Source organism: Aulonocara stuartgranti (assembly GCF_965226115.1).
Source record: "Aulonocara stuartgranti genome assembly, chromosome: 9".
Classification (NCBI taxonomy): Eukaryota; Metazoa; Chordata; class Actinopteri; order Cichliformes; family Cichlidae; genus Aulonocara; species Aulonocara stuartgranti.
In genome coordinates this window covers 20,672,516-20,700,469 of record NC_138960.1, presented here as the reverse complement: position 1 = coordinate 20,700,469, position 27,954 = coordinate 20,672,516, and the positions used below count along the sequence as shown (strand labels likewise).

The 27,954-nt window shown below is 40.7% G+C and overlaps 2 protein-coding genes across 4 annotated transcripts; both read left to right on the top strand.

Moving 5' to 3' along the window:
* The first annotated feature begins 154 nt into the window (after positions 1–154).
* On the top strand, positions 155–7,794 carry lztfl1 (leucine zipper transcription factor-like 1). 3 transcript variants are annotated; one of them, XM_082546216.1, is made up of 10 exons: positions 155–440; positions 759–883; positions 1,028–1,222; positions 4,727–4,784; positions 5,198–5,269; positions 5,383–5,448; positions 5,541–5,618; positions 5,932–6,090; positions 6,517–6,620; positions 6,800–7,794. In XM_082546216.1, exons 1-10 carry the CDS (start codon positions 438–440, stop codon positions 6,816–6,818), a joined length of 879 nt encoding a protein of 292 aa, XP_082402342.1. In that variant the 5' UTR covers positions 155–437; the 3' UTR covers positions 6,819–7,794. The 3 variants fall into 3 exon arrangements, with proteins under 3 accessions (XP_082402342.1, XP_082402341.1, XP_082402343.1); XM_082546215.1 differs by having other exon boundaries at positions 5,914–6,090; XM_082546217.1 differs by lacking the exon at positions 155–440 and adding an exon at positions 499–655 and having other exon boundaries at positions 5,914–6,090.
* Positions 7,795–14,753: 6,959 nt separating this feature from the next.
* On the top strand, positions 14,754–17,277 carry LOC309713945 (C-C chemokine receptor type 9-like). The gene is made up of 3 exons (XM_082545880.1): positions 14,754–14,852; positions 15,049–15,095; positions 15,920–17,277. The coding sequence occupies exons 2-3, from the start codon at positions 15,054–15,056 to the stop codon at positions 16,955–16,957; spliced, it is 1,080 nt and encodes a 359-aa protein (XP_082402006.1). The 5' UTR covers positions 14,754–14,852; positions 15,049–15,053; the 3' UTR covers positions 16,958–17,277.
* The last annotated feature ends 10,677 nt before the right edge of the window (positions 17,278–27,954 follow it).

Sequence of the window (27,954 nt, the reverse complement as noted above, 5' to 3'; positions counted from 1 at the left end):
TTAAAAAAAAATCTTATAGTGAATATCACACACGTGTGTATATGAAATGTTGTTAAGATGAGGCAGTTAATGTTGTTTTGGGATTCACTTTTTGTTTCAAATCTTTACGTAGCGCCATTGAATGCACCTCTGGTAACCAAGGTGATGACGCTCTTTTCCGTTACCAAGGCATTCTCAATGCAAACACTAGCTGCTAGGAGGCTAGCAAATCTGCTTGATAGTCTTATAGCTGTCATATAACCTTTGTTTAGCCTCGTCGAATGTAATTATAAGAGATTTTCAACAACACTCGATTCCAGCATTTCACCGCTGGTTTTCAGTCTGCTCACTGAATGATCTAAATTATAGCCAGAAAAACCCATTTTTTCCCTCTTTTGGAGCAGCTCAGTCTTCAAGCTAGCTAACTTAGTTACGTTAACGTTAGCTGCACAGCCATCATGGTAAGTAGCTGAAATGATTTGCTGTACAGGCCACCTGTTCGCTTTTAGGAGTTTAGCATGCTAGACGCCTAGCCCTGTGCTCTAAAGCTGAATCAAAAGACGAGTGAACCGCTAATGTTAGCGAGCAACCCTTTATATACATAAATAGTACGCTGGATGTGCAAGCCCATGTGAAAAGGCCCTGCTGCATATTAGCAAGAGAAAATCCTCTTCAAGTTAGCTAATTATCTGCTTGTTTATGTACACCTTATTTGTGTTCATTTTTTATTCTGTGTGCCGATCTTTGCTTAAAATCAAAATTCTCTTATCTTCGTGTAGGCTGAATTTGGATTTAATGAACACCATCAGAATGAAATCATCAATTATATGCGATTTGCACGTTCAAAGAGAGTTCTAAGGCTCAAAACTATCGACTCATGCTTCGAGGAGCTCAAAGATAGCAGGTGACTGGTCATTTCTTCTCTTTTCTCACGTTACTTCCGTTCAGTTGTCTATATAAAGTAGATATGCAGGGAAAATGAAATTAGAAGTGCTTTTCGGTTCAGATGTACCTGAAACATTTCCAATTTACGTGCATTTTTGTGAAGGCTTGTGGAGGAAACCTTCACAGTGGACGAGGTGAAGGAGATGCTGGACGAGCTGCAGGCGGTGGTGCGTGGGGAGGTGGAGATGGAGCTCATCAACACAGCCCACACCAATGTGCTGCTGCTTAGGCAGCTTTTCTCCCAGGCGGAAAAGTTTTACCTACGACTACAGAGTGATATCTCGGAGCTGGAAAACAGGTGGTCTATCTAGAAATTGCTTATCAGATATATATAGACAAACGGACATACAGTGCTGTGAGAAAATATTTGCCCCCCTTCCTGATTTTTTTATATGTTTCAGATCATCAAACAAATTGTAATACTAGACAAAGATAACCTGGATAATTACAAAATGTACTGCAGGTCTTACTTGCCTCAGTTAGGGTCAGTGTTCATTACTAAACAATAAGAAAGATGCTGGGCAAAAATGGCATCCATGGGAGAGTTCCGAGGTGAAAACCACTGCTGCCCCCCCCCAAAAAAAAAACCCCAAAACAAAAAAAACCCCACAAAGGCTTTGTCCTACATTTACCAAAATCATCTTGATGATTTATGACAACATTCTGTGGACTGATTAGACAAAAACTGAACTTTTTGGCAGGTTTGAGTGCCGTTATGTGTGGCATAAAAGTAACACAGCATTTCATAAAAAGAGCATCATACCTGTGCAAACAGTCAAAAATGTTAGTGGTGGTGGTCTGGAGCTGCTTTGCTGCTTCAGGACCTGCATGACTTGCTGTAATTGATGGAATTCTGTCGTCTACCAGAAAATCCTCAAGAAGAATATCTGGCCGTCAGTTCATGCCCTGAATCTTAAGCACATTTAAGTTATGCGACAGGACAGTGATCCCAAACACCATGACTTGGATTGGCCAAGTCAGCGTTTGGACTTAAATCAAACTGAAATGCTTTTGCATGACTTTAAACACGTCATCCATGCTGGTAAACTCTCCAGTTTGGATGAACTAAAGTAATTCTGCAAAGAACAGTGGGCCAAAATTTGTTACACTGAAGCTGAAAGAGCCTCCTACTTGAAGTCAAAGGAGCTTGCAAAGAAAAGTGTCTGGACTTCTTTAAGTTACTTGAAGACGTTTCACCTCTCATCCGAGAAGCTGCTTCAGTTCTACGGTCAAATGGTGGAGAGTCCCAGATATAAACCTACTTGAAAGCACTCTTCTGTCTGACCACTAGGTTGTGCAGGGGATGTGAAATGTTATTCATTATTCTGAGGTCTTTGTTCAACACCCTCCTCTCATACACTAACTGTGGGGGCAGCAGAGTAGTTCACAGTGCCAACCTTCCTGATCATGGCATTTTTTTTAGGCATCAATGGAAAGATGCCTAAAAAAGATGCCTTTAAAAAAAAAAGGAAGAATAGTCTTTGTGACATTTTTAATGTCTACATTTTTATTATGTTTATTGTGGGATTATTTATCATTGCGTGCTGAATGGTTGGCTTATCTGAACAAGCCTCTCAGCAGTTAGGCCTTTTTACATAGACAGGAGGTAGTTAAAATGATGTGATAGGGGTCATGTCACAGCAATGTAAAAAGTAAGCTTCATGTTAAAGAGAAAGGTTCCACCACACTGTATCATAGACCACTTCCTCTGCAGTGCTGCTCAGATTTAGATCGTGTACATGTTACATGCCAGGTAAAAAGGTCACTGCCAGCCCTCGCTGTCAGTTTAACCCTTTTTTTCCATTACGCTTGTTTCTCACTTTTTTTTTTTTTTTTGCAGGGATGTTCAGTTAGCCTGAAAACCACAACATGCACACGCACTATGCAGTGTGGGTAAACTGAGCTGTGAATTTAGATAAGCCTTAGCATTAAAAGTAATATTAAAAAGCATAATGGAAACGTGCAACCTCAGAAAAGTGCATGACCTATTTTTTTATAATTTGCAGAGGAGACCGTTAGGCCTTTTAACATTTGAACATTTTTTCAAGGCTATTTCTGGATATGTTTAGTATCAGAAACAAATACAGATATATTTGTAGTGTTTTTTTTTTTTAAACTGTGAAACTATTTGCAAAAGATTTGAATTACTTAAGTCTGCTACTTTAATTTCACAAAAATTACAACGCTAATATTTATTGACAGTAATAATCATTAGCAAGTGGCACAAAGCCATTTGCTTACAATAACATATGTATTAATTAAACCTGAAAGATAATTCTTGTGTTCTTCTTTAACAAGTGTGCCAGATGTTCTTCAGAGAATGTTTTTTTTCATATTACAAGCCCAAACATGGAGAAATGAGGGCGTGCACATGTGATACCAGAAACAAAGCTACATCACATGTGAACCGTTGTCAGAATATTGCACTCTTTGGCACAAAGGTATCAGGGCTTTCTGGCTCAAGTATGCCTATATCTCAGAGCAACAGAATTGGGTATATGAAGGGTGCACAATGGTATGGAGCCGCGGGGCTCCGTAACTTTTGTCTTGTTGCATGTGCATGATGTCCTCTTGTGGGACCTCTCTTGACCGCAGGAAACGCTCTAAATCCTCCTCCATGTCTACTCTCGAGGGAGATCCCGAGTTACTTTTGTGAGATACCACAAATGTAACTCGGGATCTCGCAAAGCCTTTTGCGAATCTTGCAAAAGTTCATTTTCATTTTTTTTTGTCCAATGTCCCTTGCGAGCCTCCGTAGAGGCCCCAACCCTCACCCATCATCCCTCACTCCATCCCTCTCCAAAAAATAAAAAACAAACAAACAAAAAGTTCAGATAGCAAAAACTGACAGTGCCACAGGTTGTAGGCTTCACTTCTGAAATGAGCAAGCTTTTGATTTAAAATTCAAATTTCATGGTCACGCTTAAGCCCAAACCGCACGTCGACCGGTCCTTTTTTTCACGAGTGAGGATATGAAGGCAACTTTTTTTCTTTATCTCAGTCAGATAACATCAGCTTGCTGTCCAAATGTCCTACTTACGATGACCTAATGACCCAGACCCGGGGTCCAGGTTGCTCAGTGCAGCGCCCCATGGCTCATACACAAGTATAAACGCACCGCCTGTTTTCTGTGACACTCTGATGAACTTCATAAATGAATGTGACCTCTTCTCACCTTTCACCTTGTTAACACACTGTGTGTGTTCTTTGGAAAAGTAGTTTTGTAATATGCGAACAGTGGGTGGATGAATAACCTCCAAAGCCTTTTTTTCACAGGGCTTAGCTGTACGTGACTTATACGGTGTCTAAAGCTAGGAATACGCCCCATATCACAGGCTACGTGTCTTCATCTGCTATTTAAAACCACATTACAGCTTTTCAGAAGCCTGATCTGCTCACCACAAGCGTGCATCTTAAAACATGAGTGCTAAACTGCCACCAAGAGATAGGGTGTTAAGTTTCCCTGCCAAACATTTAGATGGTAGATCGCTGTAATGTTCAAAAACATAAACATCGACATTGTGGTGACAAGTTAGCTGATGTGAGGAGATCACACAGATTGTCATATCAGTGCACCCAGTGTAGCATCTAAGTGCTGTTTACAGTAACCCTACATTTGTCATAATAAATAAACTGTCATAATTTTTCTCTGCATGTAATATTTTTCATTTTCAGTCTTATTATGCAATATCATGTCTTCACTGTTGTTCAGCACTTTGTGACTGTTAGGTCTGTGAAAAGCACTATATAAATAAATGTTACTTCTATCGTCTAATGCTTTGTTATCGTCTGACCCGTACAGGGAGCTGTTGGAGCAAGTGGCTGAATTTGAGAAGACTGACTTTAAAACCACCGATAAGGTGAGCATAAGGTGCAGTTTTGGCACGTGTGAGAGCTTCAAACATTACCGCTGAGATATTCGTCATTGATCATGTGTCCCTAGCGTATTTGTACCCACAGTTAGTAACTAGAGAGGCGTGCAGCTGCTTCTGTGCATTTTAAATAGTTTTCTGTACCTGTCTATAGTAGCCTGGTGGTTACTTACTCACACATCACTGAGGTTGACAAGTGGTTTTATCACATACCGTTTTATGACAAACAAAATGAACTGCTCTTTCATGACTCTGACGAAATGATCACATTTATGGGAAAGTGAATGACTTGCCTAAATGGTGTTGATTTTTATTTTTTTTTGTTTTGTTTTACAGTTACATACCAGTTAGATAAAGAACAATTGACCATCTAATCTTTGTTATTTAAAAATATCCCCCAGATAAACAAAGAAACAAGCAAACCCAAGTTGGCCCCTCTGAATGAAAGTGGAGTGTCTGAACTTCTCAACAAGGTAAAGAAATGTGGTACATTATATGGATTGCTTCCATAGATTCACTGGGATGTTGGATTGTCCGCATGTTTACATAGTAAACCACAGCTACTGTATCTTTAATACTTCTTCAGGAGATAGTGAGACTACAACAGGAAAATGACAAACTGAGAGCGAGGCTCCGGACTTTAGAATCCCAGGTACACAAATAACAATTTAAACAACGTGCTATCTTACTCGTGCTTGATAGCGATAGTTGTGTTGTTAATTCTCTTCCTGCTTGATTGTTTAGGCCATGAGTGCACTAGATGAGAAATCCAGGGCAGAGAGAGCTCTGAAAGACCTTCAGAGAGTGCAAGGGGAACAGCAGGTACGTTTCCAAAAGTGGCTTTCAGTCAGCAAGTGTCATCTTCTCACTTTTTCTTTTTTTTGGGTCTCGGTTTGCGTTCCATTTCGCTACTTTCGTTTGTTTAACTTTACAGTTTTTCGTTTTCATATAAATGTTTTCTGCCATTTGCTTTTATCTGCCAACTTGGACCTAAATGGTATGTATCCACATGGTCAAAGTGTGTATTTTGTCGTCGTTAGAAATAGATTTTTTTTAGTCTTGATGTCACAACTCATTCAAAAAAAGGTGAGGTAACGGTGTTGCCATTCCCTTTAAGGTGGCTGCTCAATCCAAGGAAATCAACAGTCTAGAGGACACAGTGGCAGCTCTGAAAGAGGACTACGAAAGGTCTCTCAGCGCCAACGTGGCAACCCAGAAAGATTTGCAGGACAACCTGATCTCTTCCAAACATGAGCTTCTGCGAGTGCAAGAGCAGCTGGCCTTGGCAGAGAAAGTGAGCAACTTTGGTCTCTTCCAGGAATTGAAAGTAACGAGCAAACATATAGTTAACACCCACAAAATGTCAAGTGTTGTTGTTGCTGTTCTACCCAGTTATTATTGAAGTTGTGAGACAATGAGGGTGTCATGAAGTCTGCGAACATGACACGCAAAAGGCCTTTCTTGCTGTTTACGAATCTCTCCTTGCTCTTCATCAGCCAGTTCCTATTTTGCAAGTGGCACTGCGGAAGCAAACGTTTTTTCATGTTCACTTTCCTGTCATGAGTTTCTAAGCAAAAGGTCATGCAATTGAATGTTGTACTCGCCGCCTGATGCCATTTGGACAGTTGGTCAGGTGCACTGAGCAATCTGTGCTGTTTTTCTCACGTTTGAATGTGTGTGTGTGTGTGCGTTTGTGTGTGTGTGTGTGTGTTGCGCGCAGGAGCTGGAGAAGAAGTTCCAGCAAACTGCGGCCTACCGCAACATGAAGGAGATTCTAACCAAGAAGAACGAGCAGATCAAAGAGATTAGGAAACGATTGCAGAGGTGAGTCTATGATTGTGAGATTATCCAAATCTAGTAGGTAAAAATGAATCAGCACCCTTGAAAATAAAATCATACGGCATCCCAGTGTAGTCATAATATATAATACTAATAAGCTAATTGTGAGATTTTCCTTCTCTTGTTCATGTTTGACTAATTTCAGATTTTGCTCTCTGTTTCAGATATGAGCCTAATGAGTGAGCTCCACCCCGGACAGCTGGTTTAACAGATGTTTGCGGGTATAAAGTGGGACCAAGATTTACGACTGTGGTTTGGATACGAAACCATCTGATCTTTTGCTGTAAGACAAGAGAGACAGAAAAAAAGCTCTTCCACAAGGAAACTGTTATTCACGCTTTGTCTGGCATTTTCACTAGTAATCGGCTTTAGTAAAGAGTAGGAGCTGGAAGCACACACACACACACACACAAATGTAGTAGTGATGGCCGAGCTTTCTTTTTCCGTGTCTCAATTCAGAGCTCACTTACAGTAGCTAGCAGACTTCCCTCTGTGCTCTATGCAATTACCAACACGTCCCAGTTTGAAGAGGCCTTGTCTGTTTGCTGAATTTGACAGATACGTTTTTGTCTGCCGGAAGCTTTGCAGTCTTATTATTGTGTGATCATAGGTTAAAATATTTGGCATTCATGCATCAGGTGATTACTGATATCCTGCTGATTAGTCTTAATCTCAGCAGCCCCGTTTTCTAGTGAACTTGGCATCGCTTTTGAGTTACATGCAGTTTCAAGCAAATCCAAGCCACAGAAAAAAGTTTATTGATCTGTTGCGGTTCATCTGATTTGTTACCTAAGCATTTAATAGTATTTCACACCAAATACCTACAGTATTTCTTTTTTTGGTTTTTTTTTCCCAATGCGTGAAAACCCGGAGCTTTTACTTTTCTGCTCTTGCCTATTAAATGACATGAATAATGATTTACAGTGATTTCCCTACTTCCCCTTCAAAATCGCATAGAATATTTTTGTGTGGAATCTCTATCCATGTACTTTTCGTATTGCTGTGGGCGATGGAGTGTAAGAGGAAAAAAATATATATTTACATGATGTTCATGAAGTAATGCTCTTGTAGAGTATGACACATCTACCCTATATTACACTAGATGTGTGTTTGTTTGTATTGTGCAAAGTATGGGGTAATAAAAGCTGGTACTAAAATATGTCGTCGGTTTTATGAAAGTTTCTTCTTCACATTTAACTTCAGCTGATATCATACACTAAACAGACACTTTACTGCATGAACATGTTTCTAGTGCACTAGTAACCTGACCCTCGTTTTGCCTTCAGAACTGCATAATTCTTCATGGCACAGATTCAGCACGATACTGGAAACATTCCTCAGAGATTTTGGTTCATATACATGATGTGACTATCTGGTTCCACCACATCCCAAAGATGCTCTACTGGATTGAGGTCTGGTGACTGGAAACCATTTGAGCACAGTGAACTCAGTGTCACGCTCAATAAACCAGTTTAAGATCACTGGAGCTTTGTGGTACACTGATGTCTGTGGTCGTAAAAGGATTGACATGGTCAGCAACAATACTCAGGTAGGCTGTGGCATCTAAATGATGCTCAGTTAATATTAGGGAGCCCAAAGTGTGCCAATTCAATATCCCCCACACCATTACACCACCACCAGAAGCCTGAACCACTGATACAAGTAGGTCGGATCCATGCTTTCATGTTGTTTATACTAAATTATGACCCCACCATCCGAATATTGTAGAGGATCATCCGACCCGGCAACATTTTTCTGTTTTTCTGCTGTCCAATCTTGGTCGTGCTATGTCAATTACAGCCTTGGTGTTCTGTCATTTAACTAACAGGAATGCCAACTTTAGCCCATTTGCTTCGACGTTTGATGTGTGCTGCATTCAGAAATGCTCTTCTACATATTTTGTTATTTGAGTAACTTACCTTCCTTTCAGCTCAAAGCATCTGGGAATTTTTGTCTGACTGGGACTCACTGTATATTTTCTCTTTTTATTTTTTTTCCTTTGTAAACGGGAGTGGAAAAATCCCAGTAAATCAGCAGTTTCTGAAAATCAGATTTGATGATTAGAGATTCCCCTTAACAAACTGTTGAATAGGTCCACCTAACAACGTGGGAGTTGAGTGTGTTTGATTAAAAATACTCACCCTATTCATTTAAAACAAAAAAAAAGTCGATGTAGTGAATGCCATGCCACACACACGGCACGTTTGTGTAATCTGTACCAGGGGGCGCCACAATGCAGTAATACAAAAATACACATGCACAAATAAATGTATCTCATTATAACCTTGAAAAAACTCAGTTTGGGCAACAGGTGCTTGATGTCAGTGACTTTGCAGCCGGTTGTCACTGCACTGGTTACTCACAAGTACTTAAAATATTTTTTCTTTTCCCTTTTTTCAAGTTACAGATGCAATTGTGTTTTGTGTGTTGACCCATGTATGTTTTTTTCAGGCCAGTAAGTAAGACTAGATGCTAATGCTGCCACACTAAGACACCCAGGAACAACAAAGCACAAAACTACATGTTTTTAACTACAAATCTGTGGGCAGGAGTATTATTATGTTTATGGATTCTGTATCATTTCATGCTAAATCAGCAAGGGGTTTTAGTAAAGTACCACCAAAAAATAAAATAAAAAAAATTACCTGTTAAGAAGATTCCGGGGGGTAAAATGACCATGAGGTAAATCTCTCTGATGATACTCGTAATAATAGTGCTGACTGATATTATTTGCACAAAAGAATTGCTGTTGTTGTAGAGTTTACCATATCTAATCTGCTTTGCTTATCTTGAGAAACATGTGTTTTGTTTCCCTGTTTCTCCTAACCAAAGTAGACCAAGATAGCACCAAAATAAGAAACAGTGGTCACCAGCAAGTCAACCGTCAAACCCTTTTTGTTTTCACTGAAACCCTTAAAAGCCACAGCGTCCTGAATTAAACTCATGTGAGTTATGCATCTTGCACAGAACTTATGCACATGAGGTGGTCCTCCTTTCATACGTGTTGAAGGAGGGAGTAGGTGAGAAACACACTACGTGCTTATACGAGCTGTAAACTCATAACAATGATGATGCTTTAAAACCCATTAGCGCTGCTCTGATTCAGAAAGATGGAATCTACATTATTTCTTCTCCACCACCTAATGAAAGTTGTGTTTAGCAAAAAAATAAATAAATCCTTGCCCTATATTTGCATGTAGTCGCGTGCTTGTGGTGCAGCTAAAGAGTAAACAAGATGGGGATTGAGAACCGCTGGTTGGTTCGGATAGGATGCACAAGCTAAGCTGCTGTACAACAGACTGACAATAAATCACAGCAGCAGGCACAGGAAGTGGTGACTTGTATGTACCAAGCAGAGTCTCTTGCACTGCTGAGAGAAGTCACAGCACTTTCCCACAGTATGGGGCAATAGTTAATTCAGAGTAGTGAAGCTGGTGAAGAACAGCTTCCTGCTCACTGACAAGGCATCAAAGGGGTTTTCTCAGTTTCACTAGCAACGCAGAAGCTTCTGGTTTTCTACAGAATCATGAAGCAGACATTTGCTGGTGCTGGTGGGGAGAGTTTCAGACTGTAAATGTCCTAAAACAAAGATGGTTGGACTTTTAGTGGAAGAAAAGACTGCGGCAATCTACGCTAATCTCAGGTTTCGATGTTAGCGCTGGCATATTTACACCCACATGGCATTCAGTAACTACAGAGCAGTGTAACATTCCTGTTCAATCTTGCCCTGAACTTGTACTAGGGTGATTTAGCAGTCACGTATCACAAGCCATATTTGATCACTATTTGTCCTGCAGGTGATGTTAATGTAAGTGTAAAGGTGTATGGCAGTGTATTGATAGCTGAGATATTACATTTGTCTGTTAATCCATCCATGTTGCTTGGATTCGTTAAACAAAAGACAAACTCAACAACGCTGCCGTCTCTCAAGATTTCTGAATCGCCCCAGTAACCATAATGTGGCAGAATCATAACACCGTGGAACCAGTAGGTATGTTTTATTTGACATTGTTACATCAACTGCTGCTTCCAGGTTGGTTCCCTTCTCTCATATCCTTTGTCTCTGCCTTTATCTCTGTGACGCCGGCTACCTCACTATCACTGTGGGAACATTGTTGTAAAAAGGTTAGGCCTGCATATCTCAGCTTCCCGGGCCCGCTCGATGTCACTCAGTAACTGGCAGTTGCTAAGAGATGAGACAGATGACGACAAAGAGATACTGGAAGCAGCTTTTAGTCACTTCTGAGAATAACTGCTTAAAGCAGTTGTTTTTTATCTTGCTTTTTCTGTGAAATAAAATGGCACATACATGCTGAGTTCACAAAACGACTCAAAGTTTGCCTCTCTGTGCTACGAGGATCTCCAGTTGTAAGTGTAACACACATAATCCTGGTTTAGCTGAAGTGATTGGGAGGTTTTTCCCCCTCTTATTCATTCTGTTGACTAATCTCCCCCATCAATCAGAGAGAAGTCAGGTTGTCATATGAATCTGTTGCTTATGTTTTGCGACTTTGTCTATCACAGTGGAAATTCATTTCACGCTACAAAACTTAACACAGAAACTACACTGTTTACTTTGCTTTTACAAATGGGACAATCCTTTGTTTCTGGACTTTCTGTGATTTTTCATGCCTTTTTGTTATGTTGACATGAATAGGTATCAAAACAACATGTTCAAAGTCTTTTATTCCCACAAGGGATGATTGGGTTGAGAGATCTAGTATTTTTTTGTTTCAGGTTGTATACATGGTCATTCCAGGGTGTTTTCCCTGCTTTATATTCTTCAGAGTTGGAGATTTAGAAAAGGTAGCAGAATATGCCACGTCTGGTTTTCTGTTCTACGCCTCTCCCACCAGATGATGATGGGAATATCCCACAGACTGCAGCATGACATCAGCAGTTGACTTCTAGGCACATCTCAGAGCCTCAGCTTTTTGGCATGTGGGTTTTTTGTTGTTTGGAATTGCAAGTGACCACATATGAATGAGGAAGTGATGCGCTGTGTTGGTGCAATATGCAGACACATGAGCAAACGCTTGGTGACAGTGAGAAGTAAAAGCTCCTCCAGCAGAACTAGACCCAAGGAGGGGCAGCCATGAGCAGTTGGGTGATGGAAGGAAGACAGAAAAGAAGGCACACTGTGGAAGAGAGCCAGAGATGGATAATAACTAATAAGGAAATGCAGAGTAATGTGTAAACGAATAGAAAGTGAAAAAGGTAAGTGAAGAAGAAACACTCAGTGCCTCATGGGAACCCCCCAGCAGACTGGGCCTTAAAAGTCGAGAAGTGTCTGTCTCTGAAATCCAGTCTGGGAGCTGGTTCCAAAGAGAGCGGCCTGGAAGCTGATTTTTTAGGGCCCAGTACAATAACTTCAGTTTTATCAATCACTAAAACTAAAACACAAATGTTTCTCTGATCATTTGGATAAAATACTCCGCAAGTGAAAACATGGATGAGAAATCCAGCTCAGTGGCTCAGATTGGCACAGGTAAGGCTGAGCTGGCAGCTGCTGGTTGCTCCTATATTCAGCACACCACTGAAAGTCAGCCTTGGAGGTTTCTCCTTTCCATTTGTGTGTGTTTCAAAAGCAGGTCAGTACTGACGGTTGGCCTGAACAAACGCCACCACACACACACAGCTGGAAGACCTCTGCCTGAACCGCAGTGCCACCACATCACACCTGATACGGCTGAAAAGATGTGTGATTGGGCGAAGTGTGCCGTCACAGGTTAGATTTTCTAAAGCCTGAAAACAGAGCATGGAGAAGGTTCATAATTCTTATTTTGTGCCATCGAAATTCATCCTTAATGTTCAGAAACAGATCTGTTAGTTTTATTGGTTTTTCCTGGACTTTTAAAAACAAAATCTCCTTTGCATTTCATGTGCATTAAATAGTTTGATTTATTGGTTCAGTCCAAGCACAAAAAATACAAATACAGTTTAATTAATCAGGAAACTTGCTTTTTATTAATTTATTATTTTATTTATTGTTTTAAAAGACTCTTGTAATCCACAGCTAACGGCTCAGCGCAACGGTTCCTTTATGACAGACATTACTATCAACACACCACACAGGTTGAAGAGCATGGGCCTCAGTGAACAAAACCTTCACCACACACACGTGTTACACAACAACGAAAACACAAAGCACGCCCATGGCTACAGCAGCAGTGAGAGCTATGTCATAAGATGTCATGAGATGCATGAAGCCTTAAAGTGTGTCATTCAGGCGGCAGTCTGCAGTCGTGTTGGGTAAACTACCTCGTTTAGTCACCTTTAAATATGCATAACCGTGGTTACAATCTACAACAGCTGCATGGAACACTGAAACACTGCATGATTGCGTTGTCATTCTATGCAGCATTTTTCGGGGGGAGTGAAAAGACTCTCAAAGCAAGTTTTTTGTTTTTATTATCTATGTATGTGATTTGTGGTTCATATAGTGGCGCAGTGGTTAGCAGTTTTGCATCAAGGCAGAAAGGTCCCGAGTTTGAATCAAGCAACATTTATGACACAGACTTTACGTGTTCTTCATGCATCTACATAGGTTCTCTCTGTTTACTCCCACTTCCTCCCGCAGTCCAAAAACACGAGTAGGTTAACTAGCAAAGCTAAGTTGACTGCACTTGTTAAATGGTTGTCTGCGTCTTTGTGTTGACCTTACCTGTACCCTGTCTCTCACTCTATGACAGCTATTGGAGATTGATGGATTGCGATGTATGACTTCGCCATTTTGACCCTGATACTGATACTGAAAGGGCACTAAACTTTGATTATGCACTTATTATGTCCACTGGTTTGTTTTTCATAGAAAGTTCCCAATAAAGCCACTGCATCAAAGATTCGAAAGGTGATCTCATCTTCAATTTGGAGCCTGATGTGGCGCCGTCATCTACCGATGCCAATGAAACTTTCCGTTTGACGGTATGTAATGGTCTCTCTGCTATGGTGCTTTTCATTCCCACAGATCAAAGCCATGCAATTAGCCGCACTTTGGCAGTTGGTAGATGGCAAATAGTGAGTGAAACCTCTCAGGCTGCTACACTTTCAACAGTCTGTTCCCAGAAGGTAAATACTGATCATGACATATTCATTTCCTCGTGCTTCACGCCGATCAAAACCGAGAAACGCAACCAGTGAGCAATTGGTAGAAATTTGAAGAGGTAATGGCTCGCACGCTCATCCTCTTGATTCAAGTGCTAAGGAATCCAGGCCAGGAAGTGAAACTTTGAGAATACAACACACTCAGTCATACGGAGGGCCTTCTGAGAGGTCAAAATAGCCCCCCAAGAGAACCCTATAAGGAAGCAAAAACAGATGAACTATTTCAATAATTTGATCTATAATCATTTTCAAAGTGTGTCAGGCTCTTGTTGATGAGTGTGTCACAGTGTGATCATCATCTTCCATCCCGGGTCACAAGATGACTTTATGTTTTCAGTTTTGTTTGGATGTCAGGTGGTATGTCAGGGACTTTCTTCTTCATTTGTTTTGCACCACTGTGGTCAGCATCCAGCATGATCATGTTTTTTATTAAACTCCCTTTAGCCTAGTCTAGGCATTACCAAACGAACTTTTTACTTCCCAGATTTGATTTCCTCATACTTCAAAGGGAAATCACGGTTTCTCTCATGCAGACAATGAGTTGTTTACTAAGTAAGAGCACATGCTAATAAGAAACAAGAAGGCTTACACATACTGTTATTTTGACACAAGCCCACATCGTCTGAATTTCAGACCACTGAAACTGCAAAGAAACAGCAGCGCCCACGATCTTTTAGCTTTAGGCTTTAATCGCACTTTGGTTTTCAGTTTCACGCATCACTCATCTCCTGCTCTAAGTGCTCCACACCTGTGTGTACAAAATGGGCCACGACTCGATCGAACCCAATCAGCTGTGGAAAGAATGTGCTTTGGTTCCAGCCTGATGGTCAGGGTTCAGATGGTGCAGCCTAAAAATCACAACTTCTCCTTTAAACTGGTGCAACGTTGTCAGTGTTTGAAACCATGCATGTCTGATGCTAGTTTTTGAAGTACTGCTAGCTGTAATAAAGACATGCGCGTGCATCAACAAAGGCCTAGAGGGGAAATGAACTGATATCGTCACGTGATTCTGTGGTTGCAGAGAAACCATATAAGTTAGTGAAGATGAGTCGTGCTTGGTAAAAGTGACAACCCTGTGACTGTGAAGTTGCTTACTACGGCCTTACTGAGCGGGTAAGTAATTTGTTGGTCTGCTGAAAAGATGTTTCCATTTAACATTTAGTTCAGCTCCAGGTTATATTTAGTTTGTTCTATTTAATGTTTATTTTATTTATTTATTTTTTACTTTTTATTTTATTTTTGCAATCTATTTTTTTAATCTTGTTTTTAATCTTGTTTTTAATTTGAACATTTTCTGGTTCCTTTGTAGCAATCATGGAGGATTTCAGTGATTTCAATGAAACAACATATTCTCCAGTGAGTATTACTTTGAAAAAACTCATAAACACTAATGTCTGTATTCTATATATAGTAGACTTGCCATTCTTAGTATTGCCTGCTTACACATGGAGTGCTTAAGTGACATTTTGTATTGTTTTGCTGTATTTAAAGTATTCCAAAATACCGTAAAACTTAATTTAAGATGCTGTTTAAAAATCTGTATGTACACAAAACCTGAGTTTGTTTATTTGCCATTATATATCTTTATTGAAAGTGTAAAAGAATCCATTTAGTGACCCAAGTGTAGTCGATTTATCTAAAGCAGACATCTCTAGAATACTAAATTACCACAGAGAGCCACGGCTGTAGTTCGCATCAAATTTTCCATTGTATCTCAACACCAAGACGCCGCTTTTTATCTTTGCCCTATATCTAAATGCCATGCTTCTGGGGGTCCTGAGTTCTGCAGGGGGCCCCTTTCTGGAGCCCCTCGGGATCGTTCGCACTCCCCCCCCTTCGCCTCAGGGTTGGATAGCAGCAGGAAACTGTGCAGTAGTGTGGTTTCTCCAGTACAGACACGGCACCTGCACCTGACGGCAGTTTTTTTTGCATACTCTGGTTAGCTTGCACGTCACAGACAGTGTTTGATGTAATTTCACTGTATTCCCATTGTAAACATGTTATCTTATGTAACCACCAACGAGTAACCAAGAGAGAGTGAGTTGGGTTTCAACGAGAGAGAGAGAGAGATAAAAAAAAAAATGCATGACAGGAAACTCAAAGCAAGACAAAAAGACAGTGCATCTGTTGCAAACAGTTGTCTTTAATACCTCACGAGAAAACCTGCTTTCTGATTTCAGACCGAGGACTATTCTCTGCCAACTGACGAATCAGGCATGTGTGACAGAACCTGGGTCAGAGAGTTTCGTGGGCAGTACGAGCCGCCGCTCTTCTGGATCATCTTCATCCTGGGTGCTGTGGGTAACCTGCTGGTGGTTTGGATCTACACCACTGTGCGCAACCGCCTGAAAACAATGACCGATGTGTACCTGCTAAATCTGGCAGTGGCTGATCTCCTTTTCCTGTGCATGCTTCCATTCTGGGCAGTCGATGCCATTAAAGGCTGGGATTTTGGCATCACTCTCTGCAAAATAGTGTCCGCTGTCTATAAGATCAACTTCTTCAGCAGCATGTTTCTTCTCACCTGCATTAGTGTGGACCGATACATTGCTATTGTTCAAGTTATTAAGGCCCAAAACCTAAAGAAAAAGAGGCTGTTCTACAGCAAACTTGCTTGCCTTGGTGTCTGGTTTGTCTCTGCTCTCCTCACACTCCCTGAGTTTATCTTCGCCGAGGTGAAGATATCTCAAGAAATGCAATTTTGTACTATGGTCTACTGGAACAATGTAAACAATCATACAAAGATCCTCGTGCTGTCCCTGCAGATTTGCATGGGCTTCTGCATTCCTCTACTAGTCATGTTCTTTTGTTATTCTGTCATCATTCGCACACTTATGCAGGCCAAGAGCTTTGAAAAGCACAAGGCCCTCCGTGTCATCCTTGCTGTGGTGTTTGTTTTTGTCCTCTCTCAACTGCCTTACAATAGCCTGCTGATTGTGGAAGCCAGACAGGCAACTAATATGACTTACACAGATTGTGACACTGTAATTAATTTTGATATAGCTGGACAGGTTGCCAAAAGTTTGGCATATACACACGCTTGCCTCAACCCCTTCCTCTACGTCTTCATTGGAGTTCGGTTCAGACAAGACCTGCAAAGGATGGTGAGGACTTGCATTGGAGGTATGAGCAAAGGAGGGCTCAGTAAAACGCAGGCAGTTCCCAAACGCCCCTCTCTCATGTCAGACACTGATACTACTCCTGCCCTTTCCATATAACTGCCCATTTTCCCTAACCGTACCTGAGATCTGAGCCCAATTCATGTTTTCCACTATGTTCTTCATGCATTACTCCACATTAGAGGAGCAACAATGGCATTTGCAACTTCAAAAGTAACAACAATTAAAAAAAAAAAGCCTTTACATTAATTTCAACCACATACTGACAGTAACAGGCACATTTTTATCTGAAATTACTGTAAAAACTGTACATTACTGTAAATACTGTTTGTATTTTTTTTAAACATTTGTTCCATCATGTATTTGCTGTGTGCTGCTTTAAATGACTACGAAACATTAAAAAAACGATTCATACTCCAGTTTATGCTGCTTATGTTCAATACTTCACCGCACAACAACAAACAGGATGAGTCTTCAACGGTCGGTTCAAGTACCCCTTTCTGCAGGGGCTAAGTGATGAGATCAGCAGTTTATACCTGGGGAAGTATTTAAATGCTTTCACTAGTATAACGTATTTAGTGTGGTGGGAAACATACTCGAATGTGGCAAGTTCACTGTTTTCGATCTGAGTACACATCCTCATATTAAAAGTCTATGCCATCCTGTCTGCTGACACTGTTTTATGATTGAACCTTGTTTGGGTATGACTTGGCAGTTTCACAGCGAAAGCTAACGTTAGCCATTCATACTGCCATGAAAGACATTTCCCACAGCGGTCTCACAACGGCTGTAGCTCAGACAGGTGACAGACATCCGTGCAGGCAGGTGTCACAGCTTGAAAAACTTTCCAATTCTACTGCAGCTCCACTCTCATGCAAAAGGTAACGTTTCAGCAGGGTGCACTAAATACACATATGCGCAGTTTTTAATGGCACGTGCAAGTCAATCCCTGCATAGTAGTGCTTGTTTCTAACTTATCTGGCCTGAAAACATCAAGTCATTCAAGTATCAGTAAGCTGGCATTTAAATTTGCTGCTGATGAGCTACGAGAGGTTTGTTTACTCTTCCCGGCGCCCACAATCAGAAGCAGCAGATGTCAGATAACCTGATCTTAAATTTTTAACCAATACAATACAAATTCCTGTGCTGGAAGACAAAAACAAGAGACAGGTGGTAGAAGCAAAGCACACCACAAAGTACCTGTTAGCTGCAGGAAACAAAATATGAGGTGTTTTTGTGGTCACCAAGGTGACCACAGAGACTGCTGCATAGTTACATACCTGCTGGATTCAGGTGAGACCACAGACACGTTCTTTCAAGTGCCTCTTTTGTGCTGTTTCTTCATCTCACGACAGGAAACCATCAGTCAAGTCAACAACAAGATGTTCCCGCTTAAATGCAGAGCTGAGGCCTCCCTACAGATGTCCTCAATGTCCCGGTCATATGAATTCAAGGGAAAAGAATGTTACGCAATAACCGAAGGGGCGCGCAGCACTGTGGTAAGATGAAGTGCTTCGTTATAGGTTTTTCAGTTTCTCAAGTCGGGGTCAGTCCCACGGTTTGTCTTAGAAGCAGAAGTGAAGATCTGTTTTTTGCATCAGTGTTTTTATTTCATAACTGATCCAGTGAAAGATTACACTGGGCTTTGGGTTACAAGGAAAAATAGTTGTTATAGCTTATTAAGGTAACATCTAATGCATACACACGCACAATGAAATGGCATTAGATGGGCTTAAATGCCCTGTTTTAGTTTCCTGTTACTGATTTAAACAAAACTGCAGAGCTAACATAGGATGTGCTGACTGTACATGTTAGTCTACCCTCACTATCCACTTTATTACGCACACCCTGCAACGTAAGGTTATTCCGACACAGATTCAACAAGGTGCCGCACATCCATGTTGTGAATCTCCCGAACCACCACATCTTAAAGATGCTCTATTGGATCGACCTGTGATGGCTGTGGAGGCCAGTTATCACGCTGACATGTTGCAGAAACCAGTTTGAGATGATTTGAACTTTGTGTCATGCTGCTTTATCCAAGAGGAAACAGCCAACAGAAGATGGGGACACTATGGGGTCAAAATGTGCAAAGAAAATATTTCCCCCGACACCATTACACCACCACCTGAACCACTCATACAAGGCATGCTTGCATGTTGTTTATAGGAAATTCTGACCCATCACCATCTAAATATTGTAGCAGAATTCAAGGCTCAGCAGACCAGGCAACATTTTTCCAATCTTCCATTGTCCAGTTTTGATGAGTGTTGCTGTAGCCTTGGTTTCCTGTTTTTAGCTGACAGGAGTAGCACCTTCTGCAGCTGTAGCCGATCTACTTCAGTGTTTTATATGTTGTGCGTTCAGAGATGCTCTTCTGCGTACCTTGGTTGTAACAGGCGATTATTTGAGTTACTGCTACCTTCCTATCAGCTCAATGTCATCTAATCACTCTCTCCTGATATTTTCAAACAGAGAATTGTCGCTGGATATTTCCTCTTTTTCGGACCATTCTCTCTAAACCCTAGAGATGGTTTTGTGGGAAAATCCCAGCAGATTAACAGTTTCTGAAATAAACCAGTTTGTCACCAACAACCACAGCACACTGACAGCAATTTAAATCACCTTTCTTCCCCCATTCTCAAGCTTAGTTTCAGCAGCTCGTCTCGACCACGTTTACATGTGTACGTACTCTAAGTTGCTGCCATGTGATGGATGATTAGACATTTGTGTCAACAAGCAGCTGAACAGCTGTACCTAACAAAGGGGCTGGTGAGTGCCTGTCAGGGATTTGCATGTTTTTAGGCTTCATGTCTTTTTTCCTTCATAGCGTTCATACATTCTTACCAGTTGATGTTGCAAAACCCTGATCTTCCAAAGGTTTACTGATATATCTGAGAGGGTCAGCCAGTTAGTGTGAGAAGAGAAAAGAATTACAGTTTTTACCGAATGCCTAAACACTAACTGTGAATCCTGTAGCACAATTTCTAAAACTAGTCAGACTTATAGCAAAACCACTCACTGAGTGTGCAAAACTAAAAGCACAAAAACTGCTTTGCACTCAGTTTGCAATTTTGTAACACACACTTTGCAAGACTGTAGGCACAATTCACTGCACAACACTCAATTTCCAAATTTCCAACACACTCCTAGCAAAAGTATACACATGTATGGCTATCATTAACACTAATTTGCCAACTGTCTGGCACACTTTCACATGTGAAAACTTTCTTAGATAATTCGTTCACTTTGCAATCAGCCTAAGCACTATAATACAGGTAAGCTGTGTGTGCGGAGTACAATGGAGGGAGCAGAAAGAGTGAGAAGTAGAGGAGGCCGAGGAAGAGGACGTGGAGGTGAAGAAGTAGGATGAAGAGGACGACAAGGACAAGGGGGAGCAAGAGGAAGATGAGGAGGGGGGAGAGGAAGATGAGGAGGGGGCAGAGGAAGCATGTTCACTGCAGACCACGTAACCCATATAGTCATTATGGCGATTGCAAATAATCCTATACTTGGAAATAAACACTTGTGTTTGTTTTGATGTGTTTGACTAAACACCAGTACTTGAAGTTTGGATCCCTCCATGCTTATGGATCTATGACAGAAGTATGAGCTCAAACTGACATAGCCTACCTTGTGCACAGAGAAAGCAAAAGCCAGATGTGTTTTGTATTCATACCATCAGTGTGCAGTTGGCGCATTGTGTGCTTAGTAGATGATGGCTTGTGTGTACTGTTTGATACGGAAACACCATTTTTACGAAGGTGTGAAGAGTTAATCTAGCTGTGTTCGCTTTTGCAAGAGAACTAAAATGTTTTGATGATTGGGTGACAGGTTTTCTTATTTGTGTGAAGAGTTTTGCAAAATTAGCCAATAGTTACAAAAAATGTGCTTACAGTTTTTTCTGATTGCTTACAGTTTTTTCTGATTGCTTAAGCACATTTTTTGTAACTATTGGCTAATTTTGCAAAACTCTTCACACAAATAAGAAAACCTGTCACCCAATCATCAAAACATTGTAGTTCTCTTGCAAAAGCGAACACAGCTAGATTAACTCTTCACACCTTCGTAAAAATGGTGTTTCCGTATCAAACAGTACACACAAGCCATCATCTACTAAGCACACAATGCGCCAACTGCACACTGATGGTATGAATACAAAACACATCTGGCTTTTGCTTTCTCTGTGCACAAGGTAGGCTATGTCAGTTTGAGCTCATACTTCTGTCATAGATCCATAAGCATAGAGGGATCCAAACTTCAAGTACTGGTGTTTATTCAAACACATCAAAACAAACACAAGTGTTTATTTCCAAGTATAGGATTATTTGCAATCGCCATAATGACTATATGGGTTACGTGGTCTGCAGTGAACATGCTTCCTCTGCCCCCAGCATCTGGTCATCTAGCAATTCTGTAAAGTAACAATTTCAGTATTTTTACATCAATGGTATTGGTGTGTTTCTCATTGGCATATGGCAGTGCTACAAATCTTTGTGCGAAGTGACTGTACTAACCGATTCTCATTTCAAGATGTCCCTATGGTACTTGCTACAGTGTAGCGGCTCGAGTTAGGCTGGACCCGTTGGCCAGCTACCCTCAGGGTCATTCCACGGTTGATTACATGGTCCACTATTGTAGCTCTGATGTCATCAGTGATTCTATTTCTTACTCTTCCTACCCTTCCTCTCCCCCCTCCTCATTTTCCTCTCCCCCCCTCCTCATTTTCCTCTCCCCCCTCCTCATCTTCCTCTTGCTCCTCCTTGTCCTTGTCGTCCTCTTCATCCTACTTCTTCACCTCCACGTCCTCTTCCTCGGCCTCCTCTTCTTCTCACTCTTTCTGCTCCCTCCATTGTACTCCACACACACAGCTTACCTGTATTATAGTGCTTAGGCTGATTGCAAAGTGAACTAATTATCTAAAAAAGTTTTCACATGTGAAAGTGTGCCAGACAGTTGGCAAATTAGTGTTAATGATAGCCATACATGTGTATACTTTTGCTAGGAGTGTGTTGGAAATTTGGTAATTGAGTGTTGTGCAGTGAATTGTGCCTACAGTTTTGCAAAGTGTGTGTTACAAAATTGCAAACTGAGTGCAAAGCAGTTTTTGTGCTTTTAGTTTTGCAAACTCAGTGAGTGGTTTTGCTATAAGTCTGAATAGTTTTAGAGATTGTGCTACAGGAATCACAGTTAGTGTTTAAGCATTCAGAAAAAACTGTAATCTTAAACCTACTGAACTACTGAATAACACTAATTTATATTCCCATTTGTGCATATATTTGTCTTACAAACACACTGAACATTACAACACCCTCAACTCTTTGTATGGACAGGCCTTTTGTTGGGAATTACTGCCATAAAAGTACCAAACTGCTAGTGTATACAGCAAAAGCTTTGCTATATTGTTTTATTTCAGGCTGCTACTAATATCAGCCACAAGGTGGTGTGATGTGCACAGCAGAAAGCTCCTAGTTTAGGTTTCAATAGGGTCAACAGCAAACAGACAAGTTGGAAAAGAAATCAACCCCATCTAGTGGCGATTTTGGTTGGAAGACCAAGTCTGGGAAAGCGGGGTTAAATATGAAGTCAGTGAGTTTTTCTTTGTTTTTGAACATCAGCCCATTCCCACTGAGCTACAAACAGACTGAACTCACTGCCATACATAACTCTAAAAGCAGGACTGGATCGTGCAGTGAAGAATGCAAAAAGACTCACAAGTAGAGCAGCACCTGTGGTTGGGAACATCCCATCCATCTTTCTGCACAGGGGGAATTGCGTGCGTGTGTGCATAAAGGAGAGGTGAGTGAGAAAGAAAAAAGAGGGATGGAGGGAGGATACTGTGGAGTCTGTGAGTAATAGGAGAGACAGTGGAAACATATGTGACCCACTGACATTGAGCAGACTGCGGTCTGTTTCTTATGGACATCCGAAAGCTGCAGGGACAATGGCTTACATATCAGCAGTGACCCACCAGCTCTGAGCTCCATTTACTGCTAGAGAAAGTCACAAATAAGCTTATGCTGGAAGTTAGGTTCATTGTTAAATTCAAAGCTTGTTGCTGTAAACTGGTTCATGAGGAAAGCAAGAAGCAGCTTCACACACACACAGAAGAAATGTAATAGAACTTGGACCTCCGCAATTCCAGCCCAAACAAGGAGCCGCTTATCATCCGCCATCTCTCCCACAGCTAATATTTCACTTCAGCTCCCGGGCCCACAGAATGAGAGACGTTTCCATTTCATGTCAGTCATTTCCAGGCCTGTGTGTTACCTGTGTGGTGATAAGTGTTTGACTGACTGGGAGTGTCGTTAGTCACTGTCCGGCTCCGAGTGACAGCCACAGATTGACGCTGATGATGAGGAGGAGAGGGCCCGGTGTGTTCAGGGACGACAGAGAAAACCGGGGTTGATGCAGGGGTGGGAGTGGGTGGAGGGGAGAAAAGACATTTGCACACTTATAATGATGAACACAAAGCCATGTGTAGACACTCAGTGCACGACAAGGTGCATTTATTTGTAAAATCACGCTTTGCATAATTCTTGGCTCTCATAAATAAAATCTGCCATTCTTTTTAATGGTGAACAATTACTACCAGTTACACTTCTTTATTATAATAAATTAAATGTATCAATTTAATAACTGATCTACCTGTTTGGTAACATAATCTGACATAAAATGCAGGAATAGGAAAGACAAAGCTCTCTTTTTTTTACCAGTAAAATTTTGGTTTAAGAAAGAAAACATGGATCATTTTCAGTTTTTAGAGCTAAACATCCAATTTTTCTAATTAAGTGCATTTTAAATATTTTCCACCCTAAATTTACAGAATCCTGTGGAGGAACAATCCAACTAATTCTGCATTAACTCTAAGTATCGACTCCTTTATTACTCTTGGTTGCTGCAAAGTTTGTTACAGGATACAATGCAACTGGAACCTTATTATAGTGATTTCTAATCAACATTTTATGTCCACATTGGGGCGGGAAACAAATCTGGCCCTGCAGCAAAAAATATTTAGCACCCTGTTATTGCAGAAATTAGCTTTTTCGTCATAATGCTTCACCTATGTAAATTTTTATGAGTCTATGTTGAGGGCTCATGCACATGCCAGTTGTTGTTACCACATACGTTCTGATATTATCCTCTGTGTGGAGAGGAAAACCTATCCACTGTTCCTCAAGTAATAATAGAAGTATCTCACAAATGAAATTGTAGTGTAAATGCATGCCGCTGTTTAGCGTCTGGGAATAAACATCTAATTTTGTAGTGCAACACAGACAGGTTTTCTTTTCCTTCTTCTTTTATTTTATATGTTATATATATATACAGTGGTAACACCTACATCCTTATCTTCACGTGCAATTTGACTTTTCACGAATAAAATAAATGCATTTCGGTCATCGTTTTAGTTACCAGCTCCTGTGCTGCTGGTCATGAGGAAAACTGGCCTCCACCGTGCAGAAGGTGTAAGAGATGCAGTGAGGATGTGGTAAGCGTCTACACCTGGGCTCAAGTCTGCGTCGAAACATCTGCCACAGCAAAGGTAGTATGGAGAGAGATGAGTTGTGTTTAGGTACATTTCGCAGCTCTGATCTCACCACTACTGAAGAGCAAGTGCGACAGCACAGAAGATCTGACGTCCTCCAAGAAACGCTGAACACAGATCTGCCGTGTCCCCTGAAAAAACTGTTTTCTGTTTAGATAAATAACAACTAGCCCGAGCATTCATGCCTGAAATGGTTGCATTTTCTGTGTTTGCTGAGGTGAGTTTGTTGAAATCAGTTTTTTTAAATAAATTATTGTTCACTACTGCTTATAAAGGCACTTAAACCATGCTACATACAGTACGGCTCATGATTCAGTATCTTGTAGAACCTTTAGCAGAAGGTTGTCTGTATGACTTTATCAGTCTCTCACATTATTATGGAGGATTTTTGGCCCACAAGTCTTCACACCTTTGCTTTTATTTGAGGTTTGGAGGCTTTAATTTAGGCACATGCAATGTTTTGTAGTTGATCTGAGGTTGTATTTCATTCATTTTAAGACCTTTTAAGGATCAGAATATTTTTTTTATTATGTCCTATATTCTTAAAATCTTATAATTGAAAAATAATGTTGTTTCCAGCATTTGCCACTCATAGCATTGTTGCTGTCACACAGTTTAAAGCTGACAGACAACAGCAGTAAATACTAACATTCATCCTTCTATTTTCTTGCACTTATCCTTATATTATATCCTTATATCCATTAATTATTGAAAAAATACATATTATAACAATCAGTTATTAAAGAAAACCTCCTTACTAGCAGGTTGTGTTGTAATGCGCTGTAATGTAGCACACTTCTTTTTTTAAAGCATTGTTGGGTACTTTGAGTGCACTTTATAGGTAATAATGTATATTAAACATTTGGATAATACTATCGAATGGCAAACTCACTATACAGTGAGTACAGCTCTTACATGTCTGTTTTGTTTACCTTTTTAGGCTCCAGTTTAGTTGAAAGTGGGTTTTCTGGAGGCAGCAGGTGCAAATTGAAAGCAGAAAATTGACATATTTAATGCTTTTTGTGTTGAACTTAGTAACCAGGTGCTCATTTAAACTTCAAGCGCTTGTGCAACAACAACAGCTTTTATTTAGAATCTAGCTATCTAGCTATTGTGCGTGCTGTTTGATGCCTCTGTGGTGAACAGCACAGTTTCGGAGCATTTTCACTGAAAAGAGCTGCCTGCTGTGAGGGTGCTGAGTGTGAACCCAACGCATTTTTTTTACGCATTGATTCTGTTTCACATCGTTTCTAACAGCTGCCACTTTAATATTCACTTTTGCACTCTTTTTGCGGACAGGGGGAATATGTATATTAAAAATGAACACAGACTGTAATGGGTTAGCCCTGAAGAACAAAATAGGTTGTAGTTTGGTTAGAATTTAGTACAGCAAGTGCACTTGTGAGCTTCTTTGCTTTATCGTTAGAATCTGCTGACTTTAGCCGCTACTTTGACTGCTCTCTTATTTACAAGGGAGTCATGACTCAGGGTAGCTCTGTATGTTTGCTTTGGCAGGCTTTTTACACCATATACCCTTCCTGACACAAACCCAAAGATTTGTGTCTCATTTGAGTCTTAAACAAAAAGAAAAGTCGAAATATAAAATTGTACAGTTAACTGTTTTGTACTTTTTACTTTGTGCACATGTATGCTTGATTACTGCAGCGCTGTGCAAACGTCTATCTTGAGCCACCCTCATTTCTTTATATTTAATTTCCACCGAGCCAGGATTTCTTGTCATTTTTAAGGAGGTTTTGAGGAGTAGTTCTCCAGGCTTTCTGAGTCCTTCAACATTTTTCTTTGGGCAATCTCATTTTAAGTCCAGTCCTTGCTAAACCACTTAACACTGAGTTGTGAGTCTTTTGAGCACAACAAAAGCATTACACTCAACAAATGGACCAATAGATGAGTAAAAGAAACAAAAAAATGCATCTTTTGACATTTTGTTACTGACATCGCCTTAGCTCAATCCATGAAGAATGCCCATAAGGGGATTCCCAGACTTGGCATATCTCTGCATGGTGTGCAGTTTGTCCTTAAAATGTTTGAGGAAACCGGACAAATGGAAGACAAAAGAAAAATGTCTGTCCTTAAAAAAACTATCTGCAGCAGACGACAAGCATCTGAAAGTCTTGTCCTTAAGTAACAGGGGGAAAAAATCCGGCAAAGACCTGACACAGGACCTGAGAGATGCATCTGGCTCTTCAGTTGATCCATCTGCTGTTCACTGAAGCCTCATAACAAATTGTCTCAGTGAGAGGGTGGCTGTCAGGAAGCCATTCTTAAGGAAGAGGATCAGGGAGAAAAGGCTGAAGTGTGTAAAACTACACAAGAACCGCACTGAAAATCAGTGGCAACAAGTCTTATGGAAAAAATTTGGATTCCACCTGTCATCAGTGTTTGTGGAGCCATCTGTAAAACATGGTGGGGGCTCTGTTATGGTTCGGATTTCAGCCAGCAGTGTTGTAGATCATCAGTAGATAAAAACTGATGGATGTATAAATACAGAAATGCACCATCAGGTTTTGATCCACCATGCAATAACATCTGGAAAACATCTGATTGAAAACATCTGATCTGATTGTAAAACTATGTTTGCTATAAACCAAAATTATGGAAGATATATTATCAGTTATGTAGCTTTAAACCGTACACATGCCTAAATAGCAGCACTAATCTCTATATTCATATGGCGGGCATGCAAAAGATGTTTCTGCTGTACTCTTTAATCGAGAATTTGCACAAATCCAACAGAAAGGAGAATATTGCATAAACATATTTTGGTGAGAATGAAGCCAGCACTGGCAGCACTTTATAATATATCTCAAAAATAAAAGAGAAGTAAGAGTAAGAGCAGTAACTTGTTACATTACTGTACTTTGGACCAATTTGATTAGTTATGCAAAACTTTGTAATTTATTACAAATGCCAGCCCTGTAATTATAGCGTTTTCAATAGGAATCATGCACTAAAACAGTGGAAAAGGATGATGGTTCAGGTATCAGTGAGTACCGAAGCTGGGAAGCCTTTCTAAAAGATGAATTACAACAGCATTGTTTTTACTATTAGTCTCACTATGGGCAAAAGTGGAAAAAGGAAAAAAACAGGAAATAATAAAGCACTACAAGGCCAAGAAGTTCAATCTCTGGACATCTCTGGAACATGTTTTCACCCTCACAGTCTCTACTCGTGCCTTTTACCACCTCTTCCAAAAACGAGGCAGCAAGCGGCGAGATGGATGGGCTGAGCGTTGCAAGATTTCCAAAAGCGAACAGAGTCTGACTGCTGCTCTACCTGAGGAGCAAAAACAAAAGAGCCATCTCTACCTGTAGGACTGTGGGAGTCGAGGCTTTGATCTGGACCAGAAAGAGAGAGTAGTTTGATGAAATATTGATGCTTTTTTTTTAACTGTGTCCTGTGGGAGCTCAGTCTGCTCTTAGGATGTGTGCGCTGATCCACAATACTGCTGCGTGCTCGGCTGTATGAGAACAGACTTGACCGTGGAGCTCAAGGAGTGTTATCGGCCCTAATGGGCCCGATGATGACCCCC